The 14,519-nt window shown below is 30.8% G+C and overlaps 1 protein-coding gene across 2 annotated transcripts; it reads right to left on the bottom strand.

Annotated features, from left to right (window-relative positions):
* Window positions 1–743: 743 nt before the first annotated feature.
* On the bottom strand, window positions 744–8,069 carry LOC114196337 (serine/threonine-protein kinase CTR1-like). Of its 2 annotated transcripts, none has more exons than XM_028086950.2 (15): window positions 6,854–8,068; window positions 6,283–6,581; window positions 6,045–6,189; window positions 5,728–5,843; window positions 5,239–5,447; window positions 4,365–4,862; window positions 4,218–4,258; window positions 3,892–3,960; window positions 3,017–3,117; window positions 2,834–2,918; window positions 2,659–2,757; window positions 2,512–2,580; window positions 1,926–2,057; window positions 1,598–1,692; window positions 744–1,066 (listed from the first exon to the last, which is right to left on the bottom strand). In XM_028086950.2, the coding sequence occupies exons 1-15, from the start codon at window positions 7,577–7,579 to the stop codon at window positions 970–972; spliced, it is 2,781 nt and encodes a 926-aa protein (XP_027942751.1). In that variant the 5' UTR covers window positions 7,580–8,068; the 3' UTR covers window positions 744–969. The 2 variants fall into 2 exon arrangements, 1 of the variants encoding a protein (XP_027942751.1); XR_003606658.2 differs by lacking the exon at window positions 744–1,066 and adding an exon at window positions 1,791–1,845 and having other exon boundaries at window positions 1,667–1,692; window positions 6,854–8,069.
* Window positions 8,070–14,519: the final 6,450 nt, after the last annotated feature.

Genomic DNA, 14,519 nt, shown 5'->3' with positions numbered 1-14,519 from the left:
TTTTGTATTAATTTTGTAAAGAAACAAAACGTTATCGTTTTCTAGATTAACACATGTAAAAAGCTAACATGAAAAGCAACTAAAGAAATACATTAAATAAAAGATTTGAAAAAATGTTATAGCATAAAAAGTAAGAATAAAAAGTTCTAATTCTAATTTTACTTTTTATGATGCAATAATTAGTTCAGCATTGAGGATTTACAATAAAATTAATGCCAGAAGAATTGGAGAGGGGAAGGCTTCCACACAAAAACTTAACAATATATTATTTTCTAAATAATGTAATCATTAGTTTTTCTTTTTCACTTAATAATTTTTTTTTATGCACATGTTAGAAGAATTTACAATCATCATGATTGAAATGAAATTTAGAAAAATACAAAATTTCAACTCTAGAAATACATTATATCAATTACTTAATCTATTTTTTTTAATTTAAAAACACATTTCAATTCAGTTGTGCAATTTACAAATATATCTTACATTTTATATAATTTAGATTATAACTATGAATTATATAATTCAAAAAACACATTCTGCTTCAGAATACTATTGCACAATTTCAGATATACTTAAAGAATCTAAATATATATATTTAAATCCCAAAAATATTTTAAAATGCGTTTTTTTTGTAAAAAATATGCTTTCAAATTGAACAATTGAGACTAAATTTCTAAATTATCCACTCTAATATTTCCAATTATAGAAACCATTTGAACTCTTCTGTAGAAAAGAAGTAGGGAAACACCGAAAGAAATTACAGGATTTATTTAACCATTGTTATGTCTCGCCCCATTTTGGTGAGACCACAGCTCAAGCAATAACTAATTTTTCCCACAATATTTTTTTAGATAGAAGGCAAATTTTGATAAAATATTACGACAAAAAATTAGATTTGTTAACTAACGCTTCCATATAAAGGGCAAGAAGTTTCAGGCGCAAGAAATTCCAATTACGCGCTGCATATATCTATGTATCTCCCATCTTTATCAGATCTGCTGGAGATTTTATCAGCTTTTTTAGTGATTCAACTATGCTACCAAAAGATGGCCGCTCACCAGGGTCACTGCCAAGTAAATAAAGCAAGCATCAGAAGTAGAAATAAATGTTTAGGAACCTAATTAACAATGCAAAGATAACAGGTGAATTATGCAGATTCTTCTAAAAGGGGATCTTTAGTCTCCCTTTGAGAGCTGAAGTGAGAAATGCTTAAATGTCCTTAAGGAAGTCTCATCTAGTTGATTTCATATCATATCTCGACTAGAGATAAATTAATTTTATATTATATAAGTGGGTGAAAGATATTACTAAAAAAATCATTTCTATGAGAAAGTCGTTTAATTTTATATCCAAACTTGGTTATCTAAATTTAAATTGAAATTAAAATCTGTTTCATGAAATAATAGCCACTTATTCAAAGTAATGGAAAATTTCAAATGAATCGGACTATAGTGTCTTGGTCAAGTTAAGATTGTTATTACTTGGATCAGTGTTCATAGAGAACCCAAAAGTAAATGCTTGCATTATTCTAATAGGATTGGATCGAGTGACACCATTATCTTCATAATTTACAAACAATGGCATGGCTAAGACTTACTCGGCCCAACAAGATTCCATGAGGGAGGCCAATGCTGGGGAGATGTTTGGAGGGATAGCAAGCCTCCTATTCTGGAAAGCAACAGCTCCAACCACCTGAGAGTTCACACGGTGATGATCATTTTACAATCTATTAGTAAAATTAGGAGATTTCATTAAGCACTTGTTTGAAATATGCAAGCTCGCATGTATACCTTTACATCATATGTCCGTTTTAAATTAACAATTTCTTGCAAATGGTCCCAACTACTGTATAAATAAACACATTAAGTAAAAGAAATTGGTTTCTAACATTTACAATTTAGAGCATATGCATTCATTGTGTTTACCTGGGCAGGGCTAAGTCCACTCCATGGCTGTTTCAAGGTCACAAGTTCCCACAGGATAACTCCAAAACTGTATACGTCAGATTTCTCATTGGAAGGTTCTCCACGAAGAAATTCTGGAGCCATCCACTCAGGCTAAAAATAAAATTAAAAGTTACACACTTATTGAGTTCGAGTATTGCGAAGTAAAGTTTCAACCTGTGAAATATTAGAGAAATGACGAAAAACCTAGTATACAGACAAGAATGCAAGTCTGTTGTTCACTTGCACACCTCCCACCCGAATGAACCAACAAAAAAAAATTTGACACTCATAAAACCAATATCTGATAACCAATCATCTATCCGAACATGATTATATCATTGGTTCAGGTAGTAGGTACCAAGTTATTAGAAGTGGCAGTGAATTAACATGCATTCACAGGTAGCTACAACATTTCAAGTTTAGAACTCTTAATTTTGAACTCGAAAGTGCTACTCCAGAAGATGAGGAAAGAAGTGGACTTTTACTCATAAGATAATTGGAAGTTATAACAAGAAATTGATATGATTAAGTTTGCAGAATGAGAAACACGAGGATGAATCTTAACTGTTCCAGCAACTGATTTGGACGGTATGAAAGTGTTTGCCTTAAATCTGGACAATCCAAAATCACAAACCTGAGCATAAAAAAATTCATCAACTCGCATAAAGAGGTTAAAATGTGATAATAAACTGTTAAATCAGTAGCATTCTACCTTCACAGTCCAATTTTTATCCACTAACAAGTTTGGGGATTTGAGATCCCAGTGCACAATTGGAGGTTTCAGACAGTGGAGATAATTGATTCCTTTAGCCTGCAATCAAACAAATGATATGTTATATACAAGATAAATAATATAGTGTATAACAATAATAATATCTGGTACAAACCACATCCAATGCCATCCGCAGTCTCTTCCTCTTGTCCAGAATTTCACCAGATGCTGGTCTGTGTATCAGGCGGTATAAACTACCCCTGTAACAAAAAATGTATAGAAACAGTAAGCCAATGAATTCTTTATGCAAGAATGTGAAATCTTATCGTCAAGGATATAAGAAGTTAGTTTTTCTTACCTAGGCAAATACTCTGTCACTATTGATAGATGGGGGCGTTTTGTAACAGATCCCATGAAGAGCACCACATTCGGATGGCGAACCCGTTTCATTATTGCAACCTAAAGCGATGTCATAACCACTTCAATATAACTATCTTCTCTGCTTTACCACATTAATAGAAGAGGGTTTCATAGACCAAGTTCTACATCTTATTGTGCACAACTAGTGTTGCTTAAAAATACTAGTTTTAAGCATGTCAGTGCTACACATAGTTCACTATTTTGCCCTACAAACCATGCCAACTTGAATAATTAGAGTTTATGACATGCAAAAGTATTATACAAGTTGGAGAATTGTTGTGTCTGTAAATACCAGGGGATGATTTTCACAAATTCAGATTCTGATAGACTGAAGCGAGGTCTGTACATTTGAACTTAAAAACGGAATACAAGTGGCCAGCGAGCGAGCACCCAATTGAAATGAAATGCTGACATGTGTGGACGAGTAGAATACGTGTATATTTAGTTGTGCAAGAAGCATACATCTCGTATGCATAACAAAGGCAGGGCCTTTAGAAATGTGAATAATTTCCACCCATCATGATGGGAAAAAAACTAGGAACAAGCATTCAAATACCGAAACTGGAAAAAAAAAAAAAACAAGATAGACACAAAATATAGTACTTTTAGGAAAGAGAGTTTTTTCTGATCTAGAATAGGACAAGTACATAAGGATAAGCCAAAAGAATGTTATCTTGATGAGCATAATTGATTATCAGCTAATACGTATGCCTTGCCTTAAAAGTACCATATTTATAATATTTAGATGACATAATAAAAATCACAAGCAATGCAAAAATAGAGGCCTAATACATTGGTCTCATGAATACATACCTCTCTCAGGAACTCCTTCAACTGATCATCATGGAAATCCTGAACTGTTAAAACCTTGACTGCAACATCCTGCAATTTATAAAATAACAAAATAATCTCCAAAACCTAATTATATATATTCACAGAGCCAACAAAGGACGAATCAATGCTTAAATACAATGTAATGTAATCGCTTCATTTTGGTGGACAAGTGTCCTTCCTTCAATTGAAATCACACAAACAAAGAGTAAATTGTATGAAGTAATTGGAAAACTACTTTTGTAAACTAAAATGGGAATGTCCTAGATAAATTCAACATGCTGAAAAAAGTGCATATTAACACGTACCGATCCATGCCATTCAGCACGGTACACTGTCCCGAATGAACCTGCAGAGGAAAAAAGGCAGCTGCATTTAGAGTCACCTAATGAGGAAACAGTCCAAATACTAAAGTTATGTGGATTTTATATGAACAGGGGAGGCAGAAAAAGTACCAGCACCAACACGCTCTTTAATTCGTAAATCCTCCCATGATATCTCAAGCCAGTCCATTGCAAGTGATGGCTCAAGATTCACATATCTTGGAATATTCCCAGCAGGTAAACAACCCTTGTTTTCACTTCTATTGTCTACCTGTTTCAGTTCTGACTGGCTGGATGAACCAAGTATAGATCGCTTGAAACTACTTTTCACCGCAGAACTTCCATTTACAATGATCTCATTGTTGGAAATTTCTTGTAATTGTACTACATCTTCCCTAAGGCTTGGATATTCATTTAGTGTTGCCTCGATGTCTGGATGGAGAATTTTAGAATCATCTTCATGGATGGTAGGCAAAACCGAACTAATAACTGAGCATTCCTCGTCATTCCCATCTAATCCAAAAGGAATTAGAGATGGTTCTGTAACTTCACAGATCTGATCAACTGAACTATAAATGGAGCTTCTCAGCAAATCAGTTTCTTTAGCTTGTTGATCATTATTTCCGCAGCCTGCAGTCCCGATCATTAAATAGTATGGCTAAGACCAACTTCAAATTAGATTACTAGAAATCCTCTCAACTCGTTATAAAAATTACCATTAGTAAAACTACAAACTTGATTTAATGGTCTGAATAGCTCGAGGCAATATAATCACTTACGAGGTTGTGTTACTCCAACAATTAATTCATATATTTACAGAAAGTATACTAATTTGTACAAAAAGAAAAAGTGTGGAAATAATGAGACCATCATGCAAACGAGTTTAAATAACATGCATCTTGAGGCTCCAAGTATTATATACTGATGGCTACACTAATTCTTCCTTGATGTTAAATACTAAAAGGAATTTGAAGATCAACTTTCCAAATAGGTAAAACCAAAATACCTGAATACGGAAGATTTTCAGGATTAACAGGTCTGTCATTGGAACCTACGGATTCAGAACTTGCCATGTCATCCATATAAGGTGATTGTGATTCTTTTAAGTGACAAATTTGAAACGGGGAAGGCATTGAAGAAACATATGCTCCATTTATTGAGGAATCTGGTCCATGGACATTTCCTGGTTCCCCAACTAGGTCAACCACATATTCCCTGTCAAATGAGAAATATCATGATACCTATGAGAGTAGGAAGTAATGTCATATGCCTCTGATAAACAAACGTGTCTACAAGAAGTTACCAGTTCTATGTCAAAGTTCTGATAGGCAAGCAAAAAATAACAACAAAAGATTGAGGTTAAAAAGAAAAATGATTAAAACTACTGATGGAATCAACACAATTGTATTTATGACTGACAGAATTTCACGTTGTCATTACTATCACCACATAAAAGACAGAAAAAATGAGCACCAAAGTCGAGTGTTGTACTAACCTTGAGAGCTGTTTGTCATCTTTAATTTTGACTAGGCAAGAGGATCTATGATCTGCAACACAATACTTGCAACCACGAGCTATACGACAGGGCAAACCTATGTAATCTGCCAATCTCTGCATTCAAAATCCAATTAACTGTGAATAACTAATTTGTATGTGAAGAATCATTACGTCCAACTGAGTCCAAAACAATCCCAGGCAACACTAATGCACCCTCTTCACGCATCCAAAATGCTCAACAATATTCTTACTCAACTGAAATATTTTTCAGTCATACCCTACAAAACTAAATGCAGGAAAACGTTAAATTTTCACCTTAAAAAGTATTGCCCGATGCCTACAAAGCCCAGTAGACAGGCTGCCAATGGGAAGCACAACACACTTGTGCAAAGTCCTCAACTTCTTACTAACCAACTTCCAGCGCTTGTGAAGATTGCCTTGCTCCACCGGGAACATACCCCTTCAAACATTCAAACATAACCTTAATTAAAAAGGAAAAAAAAAAAAAACGTCACACTCCCTCGAGAAGAGATACGCTGCATCTGATTCTTACCCCATATAAATAGCTACCAGTTTCCCTAGCTGCTCCACTAGCACCAAGGTGTTCTCAGAAGCACAATACAACTCTTGCGCCTTATCTTGAAGCAGCTTCAACCGAGAGTCCTCGCGTCTATCAACAAGCACCACCTCCATACAAGTTTCGCTGGGCTCAACCGCTTTTAGCGCCATCAAAGTAGGAATCCTTCTACCTTCCTCCACATCATTACACATCACCCAAAGATATGGATTCATCCCCAGTATGTTATAAAACCCGTCAGATATCTTGTCCGTGTAAGATAAACATCCACTCACCTGAATCATAATAGAAATTAGACTTTATATTTGAATATAATAAAAAAAAAAAAAACTTGAATCCAGTTTCTTAATGCCTTTAAAAGTTGACTCCGATTAAAATAGAGTTTTACTTCAGTAATTTACGTAATTTTTTTTCGAAGTGTAAATATGGTTCGCGAGATAAACCTCTAATTTGAATAAGAAAATACTAAAAAAGAACATAAGAAGCTTCATATAATTTTTATCCAATGATGTTCTGTTTAGTCTTAACAATGAAGTGAGTTTTGTACCCATAGGCGGTAAGAAACGGATTCAGCATCCCAGGTTTCGGTTCCTGGAGTGAGAAAAGGTTCAGTGACGAGGCTAGCCAAAAAGTTGAGCCTCTTCGCTAACGTGAGTTGCAAGATATAGCTCTCTTTCGACTTCTTCGCCAACTTCTCCGTGCTCTCTTCCTCGACCTCCTTATCCTTGTGCCTCGGCGCAGCAATAGTAGTGAGAGTGCGAGATGACGACGTTTCCTCCTTAATATCGCTGGAAAAATTGCAATCAAACGTCGTCCCCGAAAACAAGCTTCCAGCATAGCTGCTCCCGCTCGATAGCCTCGGCAGCGAAACCTGCCGGTCAAAGCTCTGGTCAATGGAAGCGTCCTTGATGGTAGTTTCCCGCGGCAGAAGTAGGTCGCCTTCACAATGGTGGTCTTGGTGGTGGCCGGAGTGGCTGACTTTCTTGTCGATCAGCCAATCGCAGAACGCGGCGATTTGCTTTTGTTTAGTCCGGAACTTCTCGCCGGCGGCGAACAGGTCGGAGACTGCGGAGTGCTTAGCGGAGGAGAGAACGACGTCGTTTTCTTTAGTCGGAAGCGGTTTGTTCGGAGTGCCGCTTTCGACGCTAAACGTGTCATGTTTGATTGAGTTGACGATTTTCTTTTTCTCGTGATCTAACAGCTGTTTGGAAGATTCATCCAACCCTCGCTCCGGAAATTGACGCGGGAAAATGTATGTGGTTCTGTGAGGCATTTTCGCTCTCCACTTGTTCTCTCAGTCACGAAACTCTCGCACCTCACAGACACAGATATTGCACGCACTCACGTGCGAGCCAACGGAAACACAAACTACTTTTACTTTCCGTCTTCGCCGTTTCGATCCTCTCTTTCTCCTCCTCCTTCAACAACCTCAACCTAAATTGTTCAACCGATTCCACTGCTAACCATGGATAACAATACAGTGTTATGCACAGATAAATTGCATTCAACTCTTTTCGAATCTTAACGAAACCGCGATATCGAGAAACTGAAAGTTGCGGATTAAATGCGCGATCGATTTCGCCAGTTTCTGAATATAACTATGAATTCTTACGAGTGAAACAAGAAGACGGTGATTTAAGAGTGGGAGATTGAATATGAAAAACACGAATCGAGAATGTGAACTATGGCTTGTGACTTTTGACGTTAGTTGTGGTTTTAGCTGCAAGAAACTGTGAAGTTTTGTAATATGGAGTTGGAATGGCAGAGGGAAAAGGAAATAATATAAAATCAGTACACTAACCAGCGCTGGGGTATGGGTGCGCACCATAGTTACAAAGGTGACACGTAAAACTTGTGACCAATTGTAGCAAGACACGTAAGGGTAACGGTGGCATGTAACTTAGTAGCCTCTTCTGCCGCGGGTTTCTGTGTAGTATACTAGCAGGTCTAAAATTGGGAGACATGCATTTTCTTGTTCATTAATATTTTTTTATTTATTTATGAGACGATATTGTTATATTATGCATGAAAATATAACTGTGATTAAAAGACAAAAGAATGTGGGATGAAACTCTAAACAGTAATAAAAATATATTTTTAGTTTTTTTTAATTATTTCTTACCCGTTTAAATGAGTAGAGGATTTTCTTTATTTTATTTTTCTTTCATTTTCAATAATCTAATTAGTAAATCTTCTAAAGAAAGTGCCAATAAAAGTGACTCACAGAAGTGACCAAGAGCAAGGAACCTAGACAGCTCATCTTTCTTCTGGCGTAATGTTTTGTTTTTAAAATAGTGACAAATTTTTATGCTAAACAAATTGGTACAAGAGTCTAGATCTCTTACTTTTGTTTACTGTTCTTTTAAATAACAGCATGTGATGACTGTTGGAAGTTTCGACTGTGATACACTGATATTGAAGTCGTGAACGTGCTGTAAAGGTCATTTGCTTGGTATTTTTAGTGTAAAGTGTTGAATACTTTCCTCTTTGGTCCAGTGTCACTTGGTATGCGTGAACCTATCCAACTATTTATTTAACCAAACATTTCCTTTTTCTTTTTTTTTTCTTCCTCCCCTGTCATGAGCTCTTTCATAAATAGAATTAATTTGCTTGCCATTTGTATAGTATATATACATATTATCCCAATATTAGACTAAGATAGAAAAAACTTATCCAAATAGACTAGTTTATTAAAGAATTAAACATATTTTTAGTTTTTAAAGTTTGAAATAAAATTAAAAATTGTTTTACCAAATTTTATAAATAAATAGATATAATAATTTTAACTTAACAATTATTGACTTTTTTTTAAGTTTAAAAACTAATTATAATAAAGTTTAATACATTAATAAATTTTAATTTTGGATAAAGTTTAAATATTACAAAAATATTTAACCATTTATTAAATATCAATGTGCCCTGTTGCATAATATATGTCTAATTAATAATAAGTTATATTCAATGACAACAAGTGAAAATAATTAGGTAAATGTGCTTAGTAGAACAACAGTAAAATAAACTTCCTTTGGTCACAACCTTTTGATCACAAGAACTACATAATCTGGAGTTGTGTGTCGTACATGTTTCTCTCTACGTGTAAAATAAACAATTATTTTGTTTTAACTCTTGCACAATGCCAACAATTGATAAATTTTAATATGCTATCTTTACAAACTTGGATAAAACATAATAGTTTTCGTTTCATTATGGAATCTAATTATTTTGTTTTGTTAGACCTCCATACACAGAAGAAGATTGATGCTGTTAAAAACATACACGGTCTGCTAATTCTTGAATTTACCCCTTCCCAATCTTTTTCTATTTCCATTCATTATTGTAATAGTAACACATATGCTACTTGACATCGTTGTTTAGGCCATGTTTATGTTTATGTTTACAAAATTATTGCTGAAAAGTTTCTTTTAAGTTATGTTGACTCCTCTCATCATTATAGCATATGCTATTTGACTAAACAAATTAGACTTCCTTTTAATAATCAAGATAACTTTAATGATGAATGTTTTTATCTTGTAGATGTTGATGTTTGGGTCCCCTTTAAGGATCTCACTCATGATGATTGTTGTTATTTTCTCACTATAATTGGTGATAAAAGTCGTTTGATTAAGAACAAATTTGATTACATACACCTTATTCCGAAAATATTTTCATATGTTGAAACTTAATAAGTAAAACTCAACTTGATTACACACAAGAGTGATGGTTGAAAAAATAATATACTTATGTTCAAGTATGTGTCTAAAGAAGACCTTCATTTGGTGGATAAGTAGGGACAATAGTATATAGAAGACGTTCATTTCGTAAATATGATCTGGATTCATTTTTATTTTGACAGGAAATCACCATATTGATTATGTATAAGTATGGGGAATCTCCAACTTTTTCAACTGAATATAGGATAAGTATGGAGATATACATATCCGTCTCGTCCCCGTACCCGCTAAAATATTTGTCCTTGTCATATATCTATCCCAATTTAAACTATGAAAATATTCATAGTCAATATATATATATATATATATATATATATATATATATATTAGCGTAAACACAGGCGCCATCGTGCCTGTGTGTATGCATTTTTTAAATATGCGTGATATTATATTAGTAGGTGATAATATTGTAATGTTATTAACTTAATATATAAACTAAAATTATATTTATTAAAAATAAAGTGAAATATATCATAACAGATGAAAGAATAACCATTAATAAATAAGGAATAAAAGATTTTATAAAAGAACGTGTAAAAGTAACGGTCAATTTTTAAAAATTTAATAAATTATTATATTTAAAGGGTAAAATTGGTATTTTAAAATGTGAACACAAAAAGGGGAATTCCCTCTATATATTGTTATAGATTATTAATACATACTTTATATTTTTTATTTCTTTTAATTATTTGGTTTGTCATAAAATTCATTCGCATCTCCAATATATTTTTTATCTTATCATATAACATTTATGCAATTATGTTCAAATTATGTATCTCACTTAAATATTTTTTATGTCTCACATTTAAATATTTCTATTTTTTTCATATTTTTATTTATTGTATATTTTCCTTTCACATGATAACGTTTAACCCTATCCGTTTAAGTGTTCAATACCATAAATCTTTAATTTACTATGTAATATAAAAATTTATCTTCTTTACTCTATTATTATTAATTTTTGTTTTATTTGAAAAATTATTTTGTTTTGCTAATACAATTTTTGTTATTTCTTAACCATTGACTATTTGAAAAGTTTTATAAGATTTATATCGTATTTTTCATTTTATCATACCCTTAATTATATATTTATTTTTCTTGTGCAATTTCATTCAATGGTTTCTCAAATTGTTTCTAAGACACACTTTTGATAATTTTTTAGTATTTTTATTTGTTTTTTTTATAATGTAAAATACTATTTTTATATATTTTATATAATTATTTTTTATCTTTTAATTCATTATCATACTTTATTTTTGTCACTATATTTGTATAAATAAATTTTATTTAATAATAAGTTATATTCAATGACAAGTGAAAATAATTAGATAAATGTGCTTAGTAAAACAACAGTAAAATAAACTTCATTTGGTCACAACCTTTTGATCACAAAAACTACATAATTTGGAGTTGTGCCGTGCATGTTTCTCTCTGCATGTAAAATAAACTCCTTTGGTCGATGGAAGTCTCCTGCAACCTCCTCTGACTGATCCTATGTTTGCTAATTGGACTTGTGCGAACAACATTGTCATATATAGGTTATATAACTACGTTTATTGCAACTATACAACTATGTTTATTCCGAAAATATTTTCATATGTTGAAAGTTAATTTAACACTCATCTCAAAACCTTTAGGTTTGACCATACAAAGGAATTATTTTTCAGATTTTTTTTTTAATAAAGGTGTTTTGCATCAATAATCTTATTTTATATGTTCAAAGACCTCAACAAAACAGTAATCTTAAAAGGAAACATTTACATATTATAAATATTGTTATATCCTTAAGGTTTTAATTTAATATTCCTGTTCAATCTTCGGATGATTACATTAACATTGTTGTTTTTCTAATGAAAACTCTTGGTCCTAATTTAGGAAACAAATCCCTTATGAAATATTATTAAACAAAAATTATTGATTATTCTACTTATGAAGGAAAGAGATTGGAATTTTATGTTACGCATGAACTATTTTTTTCTTATAGACATCAATTTAGTCTTAGGACTCAGTTGCGTTTTTTTCCTATACTCCCATTTTTGTTGTTGATTCCTTGTTTATGGTTTAGTCCAATTCAATTTACTTCGACCAAATTTCTTCATTTTTTTGTACTTTTTCCGCTTTCTTTGTGCAATGGTTAAATTGTTGTGATTTTGACTATTTGTTATTTTGGTTTTATTTTTAAAATGTATCAAGATTTAATTAATTTATTTTAACATTTTTATGAACTTAACTTAGTTGCAGCACACCTAAATATATATAAAGAACATTTACGTAACTATTTTTTTTTCTTAGTCTATTATTTAATAAACTTAATTATAACAAATCTTAATTTATTTAATCTTTTAAACACAAAAAAAAATCAAGAACTGAGATTAGAAAAAGTTAAATGATAGTATAAATATGCATTCAGAGTCTTTATGCACCAGTGGCCAGTGCACCTCCATCTTCTGTGTCTATTTGCACCTCTTTCGATTTTGATTCTTGTTACACCTACTTTGAAGATGGTGATGAATGACAAGGCTTGAGGAAGAATCAGAAGGCACAAATAAGGGTCTATGCAATCCTTGAGTGAGGATGACATTCTGGATCAAAAGTTCCAAAAAAAATTTATAAATTTGAAATATCTTTCAAAATACTAAATAAATAAATATATATATATATATATATATATATATATATATATATATATATATTCTAAATTAGATATTCTGAAAGATATTTTTAAATTTAAAAGTATATTCTAAAACACTTAATTAAAAATATATAAAAGAAAAATCCCCAAATTTAATGTCACGAAAAGTATCTCCAGACCCATAAATATATTTCGAAACACCCATCAAAACATTAAATAGTTAATTCAATTGAAAATATTATAGTTTAATTAAATAATTAATTTAATTTCCCGGTGTCATAGAACTTTGTAATTTAGTTTGATTCAACTTTTCTCGTCCACATGAAGTTATCAGCTATTGACTAGAGCACAGTTTAAGGATTAAGGATGTAAGTACACATTCTTTATTCAGGTTTTAGACCGTCAAAAAATAAATGTCAATACTTTTTTTTCTTTCTTTAATTTAAGAATATGGAAAAAATTGACTTTTTTATCAATTTATATCACTTTTAAATTTTTTTATCTAAGTAGACTATTAGAATTTTTTTAAAATTATACATTTTTACTCTTTAAATACAATTTCATTTTGCAAATATCGAAATTATCATTATTATTTGTCTAATTTTGTAAATTATTTGTTGCTGAAATCTTATTTTTTAATGAATGAATTCTTACAAATATTTTTCTCTAATTTTATAGATTTTTATATTTCTTTATAATTAAATACTTTATTAAAAATTTATATTTTTATAAACTCGTGTGAATATAAATTTAAAAAAAATTAATTTAATATGTATAAATTAAAATAAAGATTTTGAAAAACGATTATAATAAATAAGATAATTTAAATATATTGTAATTATGATAATAAAAAATTATCATAAATTTTTTTTGTAAAATTAATTTTGATAAATCTATATTTATTAGGTTAAAATAATATATGTAATTTATTTTGTATCTAATAAGTTAGAAAAATTAAATTAAATAGTAATAAGATTTTAGGTGAAATTTTTCGAAAAGAAGTTTAATATAAAATTAAAAAATAGTAATATAAATGTAAATCATTTGGATTAGTTTTTAAAATATTATTTAAAAAAAAAACACAGAACTTTTTAAAAGGGATAATAATACTTTAATCCACTTTTTTGGCAAACTTTTAACATCCTTAGATCATCTATTTTGATTTTTGTAGTGATGTGATTGATGATCTAAGGGTGGTTGAAGTGGTGGATCAAAAATGTATAAAAAAAATGCGCTAAAATATCATTATCCTTTTAAAAAGCTATTTTAATTAGAAAAAAATATACAAATTTAAAATATAGCAAAATATATAATTTCGGAATACAATTTTATAAAAAAATTAAATATTAAAGGTATAACAATCAAAAATTTAAATTTAAATTCAGATTCAAATTATATAATTTTTGTTAATGGTATTAATTATTTAAATTATATTTAATGATCACAGAAAATAAATTACTTAGTATTAAAATTTTTAGTTTTGAAAAAAATATAATGATAAATGTCTAGTAAACAAAGAATGAAGAATAAGATGAATTAAGGAACTCATTTGAATTAGAAAAATTATATTTATATAACCAAATTTTATTTTATTTTTCTAACTTATTAAAAAAATTATCATATAAATGATTTTAACTGAATAAATATAAATTCGTGAAAATTAATTTTACAAAAAACAACCATGTATATAAAAAAACGGTGTATCTCGAAGGTCGAGGCAAATCGGTCATGATGAATCACAAGTCAAGCCTATCATGACCGAAGGTTAAGATAAGTCAATTTGCTTGAAGGTTGAGACAGATTGATACAGGTCGAAGATCAAGACAGGTCATCGCAAACTGAAGGTCAAG

This window comes from Vigna unguiculata, chromosome 9 (genome assembly GCF_037176805.1).
Source record: "Vigna unguiculata cultivar grain cowpea cultivar isolate G323 ecotype 2 chromosome 9, ASM3717680v1, whole genome shotgun sequence".
In the NCBI taxonomy this organism is placed as follows: domain Eukaryota; kingdom Viridiplantae; phylum Streptophyta; class Magnoliopsida; order Fabales; family Fabaceae; genus Vigna; species Vigna unguiculata.
Note: the sequence above shows the minus strand (reverse complement) of the source record. Positions and strands in the feature narration are given on the sequence as shown.